Source organism: Solenopsis invicta, chromosome 7 (genome assembly GCF_016802725.1).
Source record: "Solenopsis invicta isolate M01_SB chromosome 7, UNIL_Sinv_3.0, whole genome shotgun sequence".
Lineage (NCBI taxonomy): Eukaryota > Metazoa > Arthropoda > Insecta > Hymenoptera > Formicidae > Solenopsis > Solenopsis invicta.
In genome coordinates this window covers 6,984,186-7,003,395 of record NC_052670.1, presented here as the reverse complement: position 1 = coordinate 7,003,395, position 19,210 = coordinate 6,984,186, and the positions used below count along the sequence as shown (strand labels likewise).

The 19,210-nt window shown below is 41.0% G+C and overlaps 1 protein-coding gene and 1 long non-coding RNA gene across 8 annotated transcripts in view; one reads left to right on the top strand and one right to left on the bottom strand.

The window, feature by feature from the left end:
* The first annotated feature begins 1,117 nt into the window (after positions 1-1,117).
* LOC120358312 lies at positions 1,118-8,504 on the top strand. 2 transcript variants are annotated; one of them, XR_005575280.1, is made up of 3 exons: positions 1,118-2,478; positions 2,545-2,955; positions 6,894-8,504. It is a non-coding gene; the product is annotated as an uncharacterized LOC120358312 (long non-coding RNA). The 2 variants fall into 2 exon arrangements; XR_005575279.1 differs by having other exon boundaries at positions 1,118-2,955.
* A 5,595-nt stretch (positions 8,505-14,099) lies between these two features.
* LOC105205402 (telomerase-binding protein EST1A) overlaps positions 14,100-19,210 on the bottom strand; it is a 98,399-nt gene continuing 93,288 nt past the window's right edge. For 3 of the 6 annotated variants that reach the window (XM_026136883.2, XM_011174766.3, XM_026136884.2), the window contains one exon: positions 14,100-19,124. In XM_026136883.2, the coding sequence (XP_025992668.2) occupies positions 18,988-19,124 (137 nt within the window). In that variant the 3' untranslated portion in view covers positions 14,100-18,987. The remainder of the gene's footprint in view (positions 19,125-19,210) is intronic. The other 3 variants (XM_039452139.1, XM_026136885.2, XM_039452140.1) reach the window with 1 other exon arrangement.

Sequence of the window (19,210 nt, the reverse complement as noted above, 5' to 3'; positions counted from 1 at the left end):
GCGCGGCGCGGTGCGACGGCTCAAAGGTTACAAACGCACTGACCCATGCGTGTCACCGTTATTCCCATTGATTTTTCTCCTCGAAAATCCTCAGAGCGTGCGATCGGGTGGGCAGCTTTCTCTTCTCTATCGCTCACTCTTTTTCTCTTTCGGTCTCAGCACGTATGAATCGAATCGGCGAGCTCGAGCTATAGCTATAGCTCCCGCGAAGAGGAAGATACGCGTCATTACCTTATGTAGTACATGGGAAGCGACGGAGAGCCGGAGAGCAGTTTTCCAGCAGCCCGAGCTACCGTATTTGCATGATTGACGGACTCTCGGGAGAGATGGGGAAGGAGAAGGAGTGCGCGATAACCCTCAATCGCGGACGAAGGTACACGTACGGCGCGGCGCGGCGCGGCCCTCCGTCCTATTTGTCCCGATGCGCGTACTTATTAACATTGTTGCGGCCTTAATCACTGGCTGCTGCCAGTTTAATCTCCAGTGTAATTCTGGATTTCCCTTCTGGCTCCGCTCGATTGATTAACCGCACGGAAATCCCTTCTAATCTATCTTTCGTTCGTCTTAAGGGAAGATATAGAGTGATGGATATTGTGCATAGATCGCCCGAAGCAAGAGGCCGCGACTCGCGAGACGGTACATCAAAACTGATATAATTATACTCAAATCTTGTCGGTACGACATACCAGGACTATGATTGCCTATAAGATTAATATTGTACGAGATTCGAATTGAGATATGCATACACTTCTCTAAACAAAAATAAATTATTAATTCAATCAATTGCGTCATAAATAACGCATTCAATTTGCTCGAGCTTCGCGAAGGTATCAGATGCTAACAGCGAATAGCGCGTTTATACGCTTTAAAATTATCGGTAAAATAATTCAACTTCTCTCATAATCGCGGCACTCGGCCTGACGGTATAGAGTAAATCGTGAGAGCCGAAGAGAGAGAATCCCGGCGGCGCGGTTCCTCGAAGGAGGAGATGGTGCAAACACAGAGAGAGGCGGTCCCTCCTCCGCCGAGACGATTCACCCTCGATATTATCGGGACGTAAACCCTGGCAACCCTCCTCGCACAGTCGAGACGTTCCATCCCCTCGTGGCGGCGGATTGCGACGTTAGGATCGATCTGGTCGCTAGTTGTCACTGCACGCGCGAACGCGTCTCCCGAGCGCATCGACCGTGTGCGTCGCCGAGGAGCGCCCCGGGGGCTAAGCTCCATCTTGCCTTACGCCCGTCAAATTGAATCTTGATACACTCGGTTGACCGCGGCTGTTGCCTCTAATCCAACTCCTATGGGACGAGAATCTCATCGTACCTCTCATCGTACTATGTAGCACGGAGGTCGAAAATTTCTCAGGCGGCGGATTTTGGTATCTTCAGCTGCCTGCGCATACACGGCACTTGCAGTACGTTCTAAAGTATCGTCTAACGCGAGAGAGACAAAAATTCGCGATATAATGTCCCAAGAGAGGATCTTGTTTATCAAACAAAGAAAAATAGTTTCGAAATAGATTTAAAAATTTTAAAAACGTTAATTTCCTAGCTCGATTGTAGCAAGAGAAAGATAAAAAAACGAGCACACATAAAAATGTTTTCAATAGTACCAAATTAATAATTTATCTGAGAACTTTAGTAGAACGTATCGATTATGCTTAATCATCCTCGGTCTTATAATAATCTTGATAAATATCATTGCTTGAAAGAAAGAATAAAATTCGATAAATTTGAAAGAATAAAAATAGTAATAAGTAACAAGCCACATCCAGGTTAAATATAAAATATGTAACATGTTTAAAAATTGGTAACCAAGCTGCTTTGTTTGAAGTCTTCCATGATGAAGAAAATTTTAAAAATAAATTATTCCAATAAAACTGTTTTCTTTGCTAAAAGCGAGAAAGAACGTAATCATGTAAAGCTAAAAATCTCTGATTATGGAGTTGCCTATAAATTAATGTCTCTCAATTTTCTTTATGTAAAATTTACCCACGAAGATTTAATATGTACGATGTATATATATGATGACTATACCAGTGTCAAATCAAGTTAAAGGGGCTTCTTACTCGCAACGCATATAATGTTTCACTCAAATTTACACATCTGTATAAATAATAGTATTCGATGTGCCATCCCTGCATAATTAGGTATTATATCTTCCCCAGGGAAAATGTCTGCTCCAGATCTCGATTAAGGAATTCATCAGAATGTAATAAATTAAGAAGAATGATGGTCCGATGGTCTTGGAGATAAATCTCGCCAAACTTCGCCGTGGTATGACTTAATGTACCGATCGCTGCGGTTACACGCGGATTCCACGTGGAATGTTCCAACGAATGCAAAGGTGGTGTGTCCGCGTGTTGTTAGATTGCAACGACCCGGGCATCTTAAGCGCGCGAGTTTGTCTCGAACGTCTTCCGGGCCCTCTTCTCAAGGCTGTCGCTCCACCGTGGCTCGGTTCGGATACCGTTAACCGGTGAGTTTTACCGGCCCGAAGACACGTAACCGTCTAATAACATTAATAACGAGAAATGCCTCGTAGGTGGCCGCGGACCGAGGGAGATTTTCATAGATTGGTTCGATCAGGGAAGAGTATCGTGTGCCGTCGAAGTGTCATTACGCGTAAGTACGGCATGCATCATATGATTACGGCTGCGATGTCAGGCAGTAAGGAAACGATACTCCCAAGCGACTTCAATTAAATTACCCGTCGATATTGGCAACGGCGAATATTCAATATTCGCGCAGAGATTGCAAGTTATTATCTCGACACGTACTTTACAGTGGGAGGAATTACCTTTGTCGGAAAAGTCGGCGCCGCGCGATCGAGTCCTCGCCGTTCCTCGATTTTTCGACGGGTGGGTGAAAGCGCGCAATTTTCTCCCACCTGCCGCGTATCCCGATCTCTTGCATCGACTTTTCGAGGACATCAAACATTCAGATAGGGGACAAGGTAAATAAAATAACGGAATCTCGATAGTGCCTTATCGCTACGACACGGGAGAAAAATCGTCGAATTTACAAACTTGACAGTTTTATAGGCATAAATTTGCAAAGTAGTATATAAATTGTGCAGCTTTAGTGGATCTTTATATCCCCAATTTTTTTCGTTTCGCGGAGCTTCATCGCACTCGCGAACGTGGATGCGACAAACGCAATGGCGCATTCGGCCAATCTAAACGAGCGCAGACACCGCGAGCGTTGTCATGCGGGGACCGTTGGGTCCGTACCTTCACGCGCGATTGCCCGACAGATATATCCCTCCTGTACCCCGCTCTGCCTCGGACTCGCGCTCGCTCGCTCGCAAGCACGCATGCACGCATGCATGCACGCACGCACGCACGCGTGCACGCGTGTACGGAACGCATGCAAGCCTCGTGAGAACGGCGTTCTCTCGATTCTATTGGCGCCACGCCGCGTCGCTGTCTCTTGATGCGAAAGAGGAAGAAGAAACGCGGAGCGCGACAAATTTCTGCACTCCTCGGTGCGTGTGCTCTTATTCGGAAATAATTGCATAGTACCGATTTATACGGATGACAAATGTTAATCTTACGATACTGTGCTCACTTAATTTGAAATGGTTCAAAAAATTTACGATATACTTTCAGCTTTTTAGGACAAATGTTGAAATTTTATTTTAGATAATAATAAAGTGTTGTATATAATTTAATAACCGAAGTAATAAAAAAAAACTTGTGCCAACAAGAATCGATCGGACACGAAATACCCAAAATAGTAAAGATAGGGTCGATATATTTTGTGTAATATTGCACAAATAAATGTATATAAAAATTTGATATAAATATATGAGTATCACACTGCACATGCACGAAAGGGATAATGCAATTTAATGTATTCTGTTTGAATATAGTTTCTGTATATACATATGTACATAATTTATATTATTTTTAGTTTTATCGAATTGAAAGTGCTTTACTACTTTGCACGTAGTAAAGTAGTCTCAATTCGATTATACTTTGAGAGCATTATTACTTTGTAAGAGAACATAATTCTATCGAAGATAAATTTTTTTTAAATTCACCTCTAACGCGTATGTACTATGTATACTTGTTTTCTATATAATGTGTGCGCACAATAAAAGATGCTTATTTTCTCGCTAGAAATATTAAACGCTAGATATATAGGTATAGGAAAGGACTCAAATATCAACTCCTCTCTTTTAATATCGTCCCTTGTATAATACTTATTTCACTGTCTGCTGTATATTCTATCTTTATAAAAAGCAGACGGTATTCGAATCTCTTTCCCCATACATCAGTTTTGCATTTGTGCAAATATTGATACGTCGCTATTGATCTAAGTACTAAACGGCATGTATCAGATTCGATACGTATATCTGTCGTGCGTTCGCGTGCACATGTGCATTACGCATAGGGTAGGGTTTGAACACAACGCAATGAGGCGACAAGATATTTGTTGCACAATTCCATCACGTGTGAACGAATTGATTTGGTCAATCAGGGTGTTTACTCAAATTTTATAAAAGAATTCCCTGAGAATTCCGCAAATATTATTCAAAATTCCAGATAAAATTAGAAAATTTTTAATGCAATTTTGAAATGAATTTATTTTATTATCTTAAAAAAAATAATTTTGTTAGAAAAAGAAATATAGAAATATATAAAATTAAAATTTAAAAGTAAAATTCCATGAAAATCCATGATTTTCAGAGATAAAAAATAAATTCCAGGTTTTCCCGGTTTTTGTTTCCGGCCGTAAACAAAATCCCTGCCAATATAATGACTCTTATGCGGAATGTGAGGTCATTTACGTGATCGATTGCCCGACGTGAGTATCGTTACAAGTGTGTCATTGGTCCGTAATTGTCCGCTAGAATCGCAAGTACAGATACATACTCGCTTGATTTCTCGCGAGAAGATCAAAAGAGGAGAAAGAAATTTGAATCTTTAATCCTGTACATTTATTCGACTTTCATATAAAAACCTACATTTAATTTTCTTTATAGTAATTAAAAATAGTAGTCTCTACCCGTGTAGTCAGTCAGTCAGTCAGTCAGTCCGTTAATCACTCTGCTACATAAAATAATCTGCAAAATTTGTAAACATAAAACGAAGAATTTGGTAAGATAAGTATCATCTAAAATAAAATATTTACTGCGGGGTCAACGACTTTATATTCAATGATAATTATATGCGCGCGCGTTTCTTCTTTAAAGATACATTTTATCTTCGATTAATTTCTCGGTCAAACGGAGTTTATTCGAAAGCATATTCTTGTACGTAAAATAAATGTCAATCTCAAAATGTAATTAGTTAATGTCATTTCGACTTCATATCGTAGGAAATCGTATAATAGATGGCAGTTTGCCACAACGCGGGACGAAAACAAGTAAATTTTCGAAGTGAGTTAACGGCCAATTAATTATAACGTAATGAGTACGAGAGGTATCGCGAGTAAATGCGCAACGTTAAATGTCGTGTGTCCGCAGCGCATGGCTAAAATCGAAATGACAATATTATCCGGCTTACGTCAGAGCTCGCTCTGGCTCCATCCAGAATCCGGATACGATCGATGACGTGCGTTCCGCGATGCGCTGGTGCGGCAGCAGCAACGGCGATTAACGACACTCGTATAAAGTGACGGTTGCATCTGCGATGCGCCGGCAGTTTACGAGCGTGACTCACGCTCACGCCAAGTAACATCGATAAAACCGAGTTAAATTATGTAAAGGTTCACACGCGCGTTCCGACACGTCGGTCGGAGCCGCGCGGTTGCCCCAGGAGCTATCGCTTTTAATGAGATGCACGAAGAGCGCAAAGATCTCACCGTCTATTTTCGCTCTTAAATTAAACCGGACGGCTCAACCGGCATTTTAATGACCACTGCTTTTTCAAACCCGGCAACGAATCGCAGAATTAATAATCTTCGATTTCCAATTAATATTTCTGGTAAGCTCGTTACGTCATGCGCTCTACTTCGGACGGTAAAAAGTATTATGAAAACAACGCTATCGGAATTATTGCGCGAAGATGCATATTTCAAATGTTGAGAGAGAGAGAGGAAAATTATTATTTTCCATTTTTCACTCAATTATTACGGTTCAAACGTTCTAACATCTCTTATTCCATTAATGCAAAAAGGGAAAGAACAGAATTTAAACACCGTCAACTTACCGTATCATCTTCTTCCCCTTTGCGTTCCATCTTCGGCAATTTACTTCTGGATCCAACGTGGTGCAGCGAGGGATTCCCCGGCCTTTCGCGATGATAGGCTTGATTCACTGGAGCATTGTCTCCGGACGATACGCATACAATGGCTCAAAGCGATCTGAATCTAATCTATGACTTATGGCCGCTGTGCTCGCCTTTTGAATGAACAATGTGCCGCGGCGCACGCATTTTTCCCCCGTTTTCTTCTTTTATTTTACGATTGGTTCGGTCGAGTACATCCGAACACGTAGCCCTTGTAAAAATCGCGCTTGATCTCTTCTTACCGGCCGACATGGTACTCGATAAAAAAAAACCTTTGGTTTTTTGCATCTGCTCCCTTTCCCGATATGAAAGTAGATACATTAAATGTTTGAGAATATATATATGCCGGATTCGCATTTATAACTAAATCGCTACGCAAGTTGCACACTTTCTCTACGTATTATTGTATTATCTATTTATTTTATTTTATTATTATTAAAAAAAATAGAATATAAAATCCGAAAAAAGTCAATCGATTATATCGAAAATAATAATTTTCATTATTATTTTACATTATTTTGTCATAACTTTCGATAATAAAATAAATAGATGTTAAACAAGTTTAATCGGACATAAATGCATACATTGAAGCTAATCCAATCGAACACTAATAAATAGTAAAAAGATAAAGTTTGATAGAAACTTTGTTCCTTTGCAGAAAAACTGGTATTTATGGCTTTTCATTTACTTTTGCTATACGGCACGTTATGACGGAGATTCCGGTCGTTCGTTCAATCCCTTTGACGAAAAGCAAACGAAGAAGCAACCTGCTAACGCAATACGGCATATTGCGCGGCGGCGGCTTCAATGCAGCAGGTAACAACAAAGTCGCTTAACGTAAAGCGCTTGGGTAAAGGGAGGAAGTCGACGGCCACGACGATGTGCATTTAGCGGTCGGAAAGAGCATTACCTAACACACGGCGCGAGATTGGATCTGCTTGCGCGGACGAGGACGAGGAAAAACGAGTGGATGACTTCCTACATAGATAAAGATCACCGTGGACGAGTATCCTCTTTAACAGACGAGGTCAAGCCGGTCCTGTGCCCGGCATTATCCGATTCCTTGAATTAATCGGAACATTTGTCGATGTGCCTTACCTGTATCTCTCTTCGGATGTAATTCAATAACATTTCTCAATGGCCGCGAAGCGAACAAAAAAATCGATAAAAAAATCTGTCTAATTTTACTTTTTTCCTCCCTTTGTGTATTGACCTTACTCTTAACATGTATAAAGGAAAAAAGTATAATCGGAAATGATAGAATGACCGAGTGCTCATCCATGATTTGTAGCATTTGAGCAGTTCACGCATATACACAGAGTTGTACTATATTTTGCATGTTAAGTTAAATATGAATATTGCAAATTTAGGTAATTAATTAGACGACTCAGCCACGGCAAGAAATCGTAAAATCTAGTATCCAGGATACAAGAAATCGCTTCAAGATCTCAGAGAAAAAAATTGACCAATCGCATTCTTACAATATGAGCAACTGATCAATGTGATTGGTTAGTTTCTTCTTCGTTTGAGATCTCGGAGCGATTTCTGGTATCTCGGACACAAGGCTAACTTAACTGCTATCGAGTGCAATGTTCAATGTTCCGATGAACGTTATTGCCACATCGTGCCATGCAAGGGCTTCAATGAGCGCGCTGTCGCGGAAAGAAAGCATCAAGACTGCCGGAAAGGGGAGGTAAAAAAAAGGGGGAGAGAAGGAAATGTGGAGAGTGCAACAAACTGCGAAATATAATAGGTCTGAGTTACGGCCGCGGCTGTGTGGTCCTGCTTTGACCCTCGGTCGCGCGAGGTAGTTAGCTTTGAGGCTTGACACGCGGTGCGTGACGTACGCAACACGGCCGAAGCCGCGGAGAAGAGCGATGGTAGGTGGTGGTATAATGCGGCTTTCGCGAGCGCGAGGAGTCGCGTTTGTTCGCCCGACGATGTTAACGCCAGATCGGCTCGCGCTTTTATTACCGTAAGATACCTTATCCGTGCCTCGCGCTATCGCGATGCGATGCTGGTCGCTGATCAACCTGCTGTTGCTGCTGCTGCTGCGTTTACGAGGGAACCTCTCGCTTGCACACCTAGAGGATCTCTCATCGCTTAAATTAAGTTATTTAACGGCGCACCGGAACACGATGTTTATTCTGTACTTATACTCTGGACGATAGTAACAGATAAATGTACGGATTAGCAAAAAAAATATCAGGCTCTACATAATCTCTTAATAATAAAGATATATCTAAAATCATATTTACAATAACAAAAATAGCGAATATTTTCTGCAAAGATTACTTTCAGCACACATTTAAAATATTGTATTTTTTTTTTTTTTTAAGACCATAAAACAAATTTTTAAAACGTAATACTTATTATGAAAAAGTAATAAATTATTTTTTTATTACCGATAAAATTCAATCTTCTCTTCTCTCTCTCTATTTGAATTTCGCGGAAGATTTGTAGAAGTATTATGGAAAGAGATCTGATATTATTTTGAGAGCATTGTGTAACGTTACTCTTCGAGGGGACAGGTTTTTTGTCACCCGTGGTAGGAACTGGTAAGGGCAAGAGCGCGATTACCGCATTCGCGCAGTGCGTCTACCGCATTTCGTAACCCAGACGAAGCCAGAAGCGCTCTGACGAATGCAGAAAACGTATTCGCGAGTGACCTGTACGTGAAAGGCGAGGAACATCGTCTCGACTCGTTTCTCGATGCCTACCTGCATCCGCAAACATTGCATAAGAGTTCGGAAATGAAATTTGTGGCTCGAAGGGAGAAAGGATGACGATCGCGCGATTGAACGTGCAATGATGAAATAATTTTTATTAAAATTACGTCATGTATAATTATGTCATTCCAACAGGAACCTCAAATGTCATTGTTACATCACTTCTCAGATAATTCTTAGTTAAAGATAATCACGCGTATTTTTTTTTAAATTATGCATTACCATGATTTAAAAATCGTGTTACATTCTCTCTAAATTTCATAGAGGAAACAAATTACTCGAAAAATTGTGCAAGCTCAATTTTTACTCTCTTAGAGTGACGTTTTATTACGAGATTTAGCGAGTTATTTCTTTAATATAAAAAAAATATGTATCTACCGAATTGACAATACATGAGATTAGGTATAAAAATTTTTAAAAATAAAATTATTTAAAAGTAAAAAAATGTACGATATGTATGTAACATTTCATAATTTTAAACTTAATTTTGAGCAATGCCCATTAAAAAATACAATATATATACATGTAAAATTGTGTTTTAATTAAAATGGCGATAAAAATATGAACAAAGAAATATATTGTGGAAAGCAATGTGTCGATTTAAGAATTAAAACAGAATACAATAATCTGTAATCAAGAGGCCTAACGACGATCAAATTATTTCAAATTATATATGCGTGCATTTAATAAATTTGAACCAAATTAACGATAGTAACTTTTTATATAAGAAAGAAACCGACATTTATATTTAACAGATAACGAAATTCGATCGAATAACTTTCAATAACTAAACGTTAATCGTACATCTCGACAGAACAGAAATAGAATTGTAAAATAAAGTTTACGATTCTCTCGAAGGGAGCAGATTCGCGAAGGTCTCGAGATTGCGTTCGCCGAAATTGTCGACGCTCGATTATCCCCGGCTCGGCGCGATAAAAGAAGTTACGTCCAAGTCGAAGTGGGTGCACGGAGCCCACCCGGCGCGATCGAGTCATCCAGTCGCCGCGGCATTCTGGCTCACGGCCAGCTGACTTCGCGAGAACACACCACCGAGAACGACCACCGATCGGGGCCCCGGCGCGTACGTAGATACACCCACACGCGGGCGAGTGAGAGCGCGGTGTGTCTGCCTGCCTGCCTGCCTGCCTGCCTGCTTGCCTGCCTGCTTGCCTGCCTGCCTGCCTGCCTGCCTGCCTGCCTGCCTACCACACGTGCAACGACCCCGTGAACTTGAACTTGCGCCGGTCTCTTGACGCGGCACAGCTCGAATCGTTCGCCGAAACGTTGTTAAGCAGCGCGAAAAGAAAAGGGCCCGCCCGACGATCTGCATCCGACGAGCGACGACGGAGAGAAGGAGCGCGCGCGGAACGGCAGCCCTCGCTACACGCGAGAGAAGTTCGTGCGATCGTTCGCGGAAGGGGACAAGTTGGGAACGCACGATGATGTAATCGCTACCAGGAAACAGCGGGGGCTCCTGGCGCGCAACGTGGCTCGCAGCATCACTCCGCGCCGCCGTCGCCGCCGTCGCGCCGGTGAGCAACATATGCGCGCGTCAGGACACATCCGCGCCGAGACCCCCGATCTGCTCGATTCTTCCTCGACTCTTTCTCCTCTAAACTTCGAGAAACGGAAACACGCGCGAACCGGCTAGATTTCAGATGCGCCGAGCGCGAGCGTGCGTACGCGCGGGCGAATCTTTATGCCGCCATATGGCGGCGGCAGCGGCGACAGCGGTCTCTTCTCTCTGTGTTCTCCCGCCGGTTTTATACTCCCGTCAGACAAGTGCAGGCTGTTGTGAATGCGATTACGTGCTTCTCGCATAAACGCGATGCCGTCGTGGCCGCGCGCTGCCGCAGCAACGACCGACCGGTAGCCACCGCGCTCCGCACCGTCGCTCCTTCGGATCGCTCGCCAAATTGTCCGTCGACCATTTGGAGTCGTTCGATTCTGCATTCTCGAAGAATCAGCGCAAATGAATGTTCCTCTCAATATCGATAAAGGATGACGACTTGACGACTGTCCTTCGAGCGGAACGCGGCTCTACGATTCGTAACAGAGAAATGAAAGGAGAAGAAGAGTTTATCGCGTGAGACACGTCGGGCCAAACTACAGCTAAAAATTATCAAAATTTTTCCTAATCAATCAAACAAAAAATTTTGATCACAAATGGCCGAAATTTGGCCGTCAAACTACCTGTAAAGAACGCCACAATGAAAAATTTGATTCATAATAGTTTCTACGGCGAAAATTACTGGATCTAAATAAATTTATTCCGCGAATATTTATTAATTGATAATATTACTTTCCCATTAAATTTACAAATAAATGTTGCAAAGCGCGAGTTTACGTAAGAATAAACGAAAGAGTAAACGAAAAATCAAATAACTGTTAAACTAATAAGTGAATTGTGCTCAAACTTTACATAGATACTCAATCGTAATATTAGAATATTCTATGAAGTTTTTATATTTTTGGTAATGTTTTAAAACTTGAATACATCCTTAAATCTGATTCTTCACAGGCCCGATATTTTAAATTTTAGAAACGTTTACTTTCTAATCCTAATCTGATTTTAGATTCAAAAATTTCTGATTTTTCAAATTCCTTAGTTTTACAAATGTTGACGAACAATGAAACGTCTCATTCCGTATTAAACATTTTTTTTACACTTTATTCGAAAATCTAAAATATTTAGTTTTCAAAAATTAAACAACCACGATAGATCCGATCTCCCGTAAGACTGTCCGCAAAAAGACCGACTTTGAATTTATCATTAGAATCTACGCGAGTGCAGGGATCCACGGTGACTCTAGGTTCACGGTATTCGCGCATATCGCTTCCCAGCAGAAGAGATCTCCGAGCTGTGGTATCGACGATCGACAATACCAAGCGGCAGCGCAAGCTCATCCTTGGTGCATCGGCCCGGCCGGAGGACGAGGTAACTCGGTATGCGGGTCACCCCGTTCGCCAGTGCGGGAGATGCATTGTCCGATCAGATAGCATGTTTACGTTATCTCGCGGCCGCTACCGCATAACTCTCGCGTTGGCCGTCTTGTGCTCTTTCTCTCTTTCGGATTCGCTCGCGCGCGCTTTTATTTACACATACAGTTTATTAAATCTATTGAAAATTCGAACGTTTCTGTCTACTTTCGTCAAATTTTAATTTGTCGATATTAAAAAGGTTAAGAAGAATGCTTAAAACGTCTGGTAATAATTGTAACATAGAAGCAATTTGTAAATAAATATAATCCAACGTCTATGTTAACCATAGCTCCCCACACATGAGTACTCTATGCGATTTTTTACATTGCTGTAACTTTTTTTACAATATAATTTGTAGACTAGGATTGAAGTTCAAAGAAAAACTTTAATTGTCCAAAGTATTTATTTTTTGCAAATTTTTACAACACAATTTTTTTTTAATTGCAATTACTTGAGAATAGAACCTTTTTTTATTCAAGTCTCGTTTATCGTCTTTATCAGACTCTGGGATATCGATTTCATATATTATGAGCTAGAAAATATGCCTTCTACTCAGAGATACAGCGTGTCAAAGTTACGAGTTCCACAAATCTACAAGTGTAGAGAAGAAAGATAATATATGTGTGGGAAGCTATGATTAAAAATGTATAATTCATAACTCTTAGATATCATATGCAGAAGATAAGAAAATCATAAGATAGAAGTCGCACGATGTGAAGTGCTAAATGGTTCGCAGCCATCTCCGGCATATGTGTCTCTCGATAAGTTGTTAAGTCTACGTCACGTTACGTACGCTTTCGTGGTACGGCGTCGATGGGTATACAACGTGAGTACTTATACCCTTGGTCGCGACAGACGATCGCCTTTCTCAGAATTAGATAAGTCTCTTTATTGGTGATCAGATCACTGCAGCAAGAGCAGCAGCAACAGCAGTAGTAGCAGCAGCAGCAGCAGCAGCAGCAGGAGCGGCGACGGCGGCGGCAGCAAGTTCAAGGTTGACTGGGTAAAAATAGCCGGATCTTGCCGGACTCTCTCGCCGGACGGAGAACACGCTGCTTCTCCCGCTGCTTCTGTTGACTGTGCTCAACCGGAAACGTTCTGTCCGCCACTGATCGCCAAGACATTCTAAAGCTTAACCCCATTCAAATTCTCGAATAAAGTCACACGACGATTTTAAAAGCAAATAAACGTTTTATTCAATTAAAATATGTAAAACGCGGCACTCCCGAGTCAAATTTATTCTTACAAGAAATTTTTAAAGAGAGCACTGCGTTTGCCACTTATTCTGTTAATTTCTTATGCTTCTAATCTTTCGAGAGATCAGTAATTTCCGATAATTTCCTTCCTGTACTCTTTTTTTTCTATCAATCTTTCTTTTGTCTAGTTCATCGAACCGTTATATCGATAAGTAAGATAAGATGTAGTAAAATTATTTTTCCACCGCAGTTTTTTTTTTTATGTAAATACTCTGAAATCTTGTTGAAGCTACATGGATATATTCAGCTAAGATAAAAACGCGTCTGTTATTCCAACGGAGAAAAAAAAGATCCATGGACAAAACTGGATAATAAGACACGACGTAAGACACGACTCGCGCTACGGATGGAATCGTGATGACGATAATGGATAATGGAATTTGTCGATCGTAGCAAGAAAGGAGTACATACCGCCCGTAGAGGTGCCATAACGGTGCTCGCTGTCGCTCGTCACTTTCATGAAAAATGTATCTACCTGCACACACACCTCGTGTAGAAAAAGAGTAGTACTCGGGCGACCTTAGTCTCGTGCACCTAAGAGAAATATCGTACCGCGTGCGGACCTTCGCCGATGAAGATATAACGAGGTCGAGCGTGTCAACGACTCTATCATACGAGAATCCTCTCCGTGTATCTTGTAAGCCTAAATCTCGTGAACTAGGTAAAGAGCACGCAAAACAGGTCTAATCTAGAAGAGCCTGACACACGCCGAACACCGATTTCGCCAAGTCGTAATGGCTTGACGAAAATTATACGTTATGTCCGGTTGAAAAGAATAAATGTTCTATAACATATCAGCTAAATATAATAATGTTAAGAATTAATTTGCTAAAATGTGGTGAACGGGATGTGTAGAGTATAATTTGAGAATTTTGTTCTAATAAATGGTAGAGATTATTATATACTAAATACCATATAATTATAATAATTATAATAAAGTACATAATGTAATAACGCTAGTCTCAACTTTTTATTGAATATTCAAAGTGGTAACACTATTAGTAGCGACATTTCTCATAATGTGTAATAAACGATTAGCCTAAAATTTCAGCTTTCAGTAGTGTCATCCTCGCAGTTTTGTTATCATTATCATGATCGTCTCGCCGTCAACGACATCATATCGCATTGTCAGCAAATATCTTCTCCTCAGACGAAATACAAACGAATCGCGTTCTTTTGCTTCGTCACACAATAATACAGGTGTACATAGATTTATTAGAGATATTGCGAGAATCTAGCATAAAATCGGTGATGGGTGGGTGTATTTATATATGTATAATTATATATAAATGTGTTTAATTATATATAATTATATATACCTATATACAATATGGATATAGGTACACTTACGGTATGAGAGTTATCTCGGAAGCGGAGGGCGTTGAACGCGGGACTTTGCTTGCTCCACGTCCGAGATAAATCAGTTCTAAAAATCACGACGTCTATCTTACGTCAAACGTCTACCTATATTTCTCAGGCGTTTCACAATCTCTCTTTCTCCCTCTCCCTCTCTTTCCTTCTCTCTTTCTATTAAGCACGGGTTAACGTGAACTCAATCGCGAGTAAGCCGATCGGAGCAGCTGGTAACTACTCGCAAGATCGACGTATGCAATTTCAAAGTTGAAAGACCGAAGTGAGTGAAGTTATATTACATCGAAACAATGAAAATGGATTATGATGCTCGGGGACGGATAGTCTTATCAAGGTGTGGTTTATTCGTGGATAGAGTGTCTATTGCACCACTATGACTATTGCAGAAGAGAACTATTGCGATGATATTGTAAATATATTGTGTGTGATATGCCCGGAGTACAATTGCAAACTACCCTGATTGTTATCCCGTACTAAAGCTAAGTAATTGAATTATCGCTCGACACTTGCTTCAAGAATCGACAAACGATCGTACATAACATGAGTTGCAAATCATCTATTTCACCTAGTTACCGTTAGACCATGACCTATTATTATTTCATTTAATAATTTCATTTGTACAATTAGATGATTCCACATTTAACTATTTTTTCAATAAAATAATTACTCGAGAATTTCATCATTCAATATCTTTTTCACTTTTCCATTATTTTCGGCAATAATAATTACTGCTCTACTCATTTATTTTTGATCAAATAACAAATAATAAATATACATAAAAAAGTGCTTTTCACAATATCTAAATTTTTGTTCATACAAAATTTGTACACGGAAAGAATGGTTCTGATAAAGTATCTAAAAGTTTAGTTAAATACAAAAAAATTTTTTTTAGATTATCAAAATAATCATACTGCTTGCTAGAGTATCAAAACTTTTTGCAGCATTATCATTATGTTTAGCAAGAAAATTATTTTCAAATCCGTATCTGGCTAAATTTTTACGTACTTCAGCAGAATCGTTGTTTTCATGTAAAGCTTGAAACAAAATATTCGACCTAACTGTGATTTTTCACATTTTGATTTTAATCGCGAAAAATATGTCTCCCGTGTGATTATCGATTTAAGAAAACAAGTGTTTCACGATAATTCCCATTATGTATTCGCGACTGCAAGATATACACGCGTAATCGATTTCGCTCGCTTATCCGTCGCACACTTTTTTTTTTCCATCTCAAACGTCTGCCATCGGATTAATAATTGGCCGCTTATGACGACCGAACGCGCGCATTAAAAAGGCTACGAAAGGCTATACTTAGAAATTAGTGAAACACAATGACAGTGTACATCGTCGGTGCTTCGAGTGGGCTTCGTCAAACTCCATCAATACGCCGCACTTTCTCTCGCCGTAGAGGTTCGAATAAAAAATTGAGCTAAAAACGGCGACGAGGGGGTGGGGGGAGGAGGGGATAGAAGGTGACAGGGGGGAAAAAGAAAGAGACGTCAAAGCAAACGGACACGCCGAAGGACGAGAGATATGAACAAACTTCACAGGCGCGAACTCGCGTTTCTCTCTCTCTCTCTCTCTCCTCTGTTTTCTCTTTCTCTATCCTCTCAACGTGCCGAGCTTGTGAAGTATCGTTGACGAATGGCTACTTCACCGTCTTCTTACGACGACATTAAGAAGTACGTACGCTTAAATAAGACCTCAACGCTTTTCGCAAAAAGCAAATTTACAGGATCCTACTCGGGAATTCGTGCGATCGTATCTTCCTTATAGGAATATAATTAAATTCGTAAGTAGTAAGTAGAATTCTTGATATAGACACTTTTTTTTCAATAGAAAGAAGATACTTTCCCACGAAAGATCGATAGAGATATTTTAATATGCTTCTTACGTGCCCTTAAAATACCGCTGAACAGACACCCTTATACTCGACGGGACTTTCTTCTGCCCGAACGGCGTGGTTTGTCAAGCGGAACATCACGGTGTAACGAAAGGATTCTGCCCGGGTGGTGCAGTGGGTGGGCACTTCTTCTACTTACCGATTCGATTTAATTCGCAGGAATTCGCAGGAATTCCGACGAGACTTCGGACAGCATCGAGATTTATCGTAGTTACGGTCTTTAGTATGTCGAGCGTTTTTTCCCTTTTTGCTGACTGCCCTCCTCCGTTAATCTAATTGTCATTCTCTCCCTTTCTTTTTCTCTTTATTCTCTCCTCTCTTTCTTTCTTTCGCACACACATACACACTCTTCAGTACACTAAAGGAGCATTAAGTAACTATCTTATCTCTGTTGAAAAATAGGACATCGCTAGTGCATCATCGGTCCCGCAGTTCCTTGCTTGCCTCGACCACTGTGCGCTTCCGAAAGATTAGCTTTCTCCCGAAAGATAAACTCGTATACGTATCTCTGGTAAAATCGAGTAATATTAAAAAAAAACAAAAAAAAAACGCGAAAAATACGTCGACATCGACGTCGGCGCGCGAGTCGCGTTCACGATTCCGAGAAGAATTCGTGAGAATGATGATCTCGGTATCTCTATTCGACTCCACGTCACGAAAATCATTTTGCGAATAATTATTTCGCGCTAACAATCGTGATCTTAATTGCGCTTCGATAACAACGAAGCCGAGCAAAGTGACATCGTTAGATCGACGTCAATCGAAAACCTCGTGAACGTGATTCCGACACGGAATGTTTTTTTAATAAACGATCGTGCCCAACAACTGCAAGATACATTTATTCTCAGCTTATCGGTAAAAGTTTATGTAGTCTTTGTTATCAAAGAACATCGTACGGTTGTACAAGCGTCGTGCACACTTCATGGAATAAAATTCGTCTTCTTACGTTAACTCCTAGTCTTAAGCCGATGAATTTATATAAATGTCAATGTACCTATATAAGTAAGCACTTGTAAACAACGAAAATAGATATACATCTTGGCTATGGCGTACGTTTGCTTACACAATCGAGAAAAAAATCTCAAAAATCGTGTGGGTTAATTAACGCGTAAAATATATTCGTGCTACAAGAAAACACCAACGATCTTGTTTGAAATTATAATATTAACAATCAATCTTGTTGAAAGTATTGATATGTATAATAGTAAAAACCGAATATAAATTTTTACGCATGTATTTGGTCGTTATATATGCAGATGGATTTTCGAAAATATTTTTGATCGTGCCTAACATTTTCCGCGGGTACTCGTCAATCGGCGAGAATCGAGCACACGATCAACGATCACGTTCGATTGTCGTTTCGATCTTGTCGATATCCCTGACGACGTATAGTCATTCGTTGGAAACGAATTGTCATTAATAATTCATTTTACGGCAGCTTAAAGGTAATGATGTTAATGACTTTAGCATTAAGAAAACGAGAAGAGAATCGCCTCGTGGAAAATGTCACGGTGGACTCACTACGCGGAACGATAAGAATTAAGACACGTTTCGCGTTCGTTAGCGTAACGTTGACGTGTGGACGCGTCGTCGTTTCGTCACTTGAAACCACACACACCGTACGTACGATATAAAAATTTTAATAACGTCTCACATGAACAAAATAAAGTAAATATCGGCAAACAAAAAATGATATAAAATTATTCAGTCGCAATAGGCGGCTGTTATCGATAAAAAACGATCTACAAACAGTGACAGCACTTCAAGATAGTAAAGCTCTACATATATTTTTTTTTCATACCGTTCTCTTCGCTTTTTCTTCATTCACGCGTCCCTGTCGGTTGCTTCTAGATTTTATTTCGGTGTACGCCATGGCTGTGAACGTCCTGGATTCAACGTGTCTTTCGAACCGCCCCGTTACACGGTTTCCGTGTGAAAAGACTCTCTTCGGGATTTTTATCTCTGCACGTTCGAGATACACGGAACAGTTAGGGATACAAGGTAGGTAGGTAGTGTCACGCTCATTCTCGGAGGAGACTTCGAATAGCTCGCGTTTCCGACAAGCGAAACGGCAAGCGACAGGCCTCCGAGCCTGTTTCTTTCCCCATCATTCGTACCGTACTTCATTCGCAATTTTACGCGACCGCGCGCGCGCGCGCGCTTTGCTTTTTCTTTCGCAGAACTTGCTCCTGCTCACCGCACTTCGCGGTTTCTCCGTAATAAGGTTCTTAAAAAAATTTAGAAAAACAAAGAGTACCGTCGGGAGACAATCTGAATACTCTTCGACAGATTTACTCGATAACAACGCCGTGTGCGCACACAGTCGACGGTCAATCGGCTACGAAAAAGATCCGCGACGAAGATCCGTCGGTATTCTTGATGAGCGTCCTCTTTCTTCCTCTCATTGCGTTCGGATCTTCTTTGACGTTCGATCGAGCTTGCGCGGCAGGAACACGGGAGATTTCTCGTCAAGTGAGAATCGGAGTTTCGTCGCGATCACGTTATACCGTCTCAGCCGAGTCCAGCCCATTGCATGAAATCGGGAACTTCTCTCACGGGCACGTCCCTGGCCAGAGCCTTCACCCTGAGATTTCGGTCCTCCGTAAGTAGAACCACCTCCCGTCTCAAGCGCCTCGGCTGGCCCTCCTCTGTCGAGGCAAAAGCGGGGATTTCCCAATTTTTTCTTTTTTCTTTATTGAGCTTAATGCAGGATCTCCCGCTACTAACTCATTCA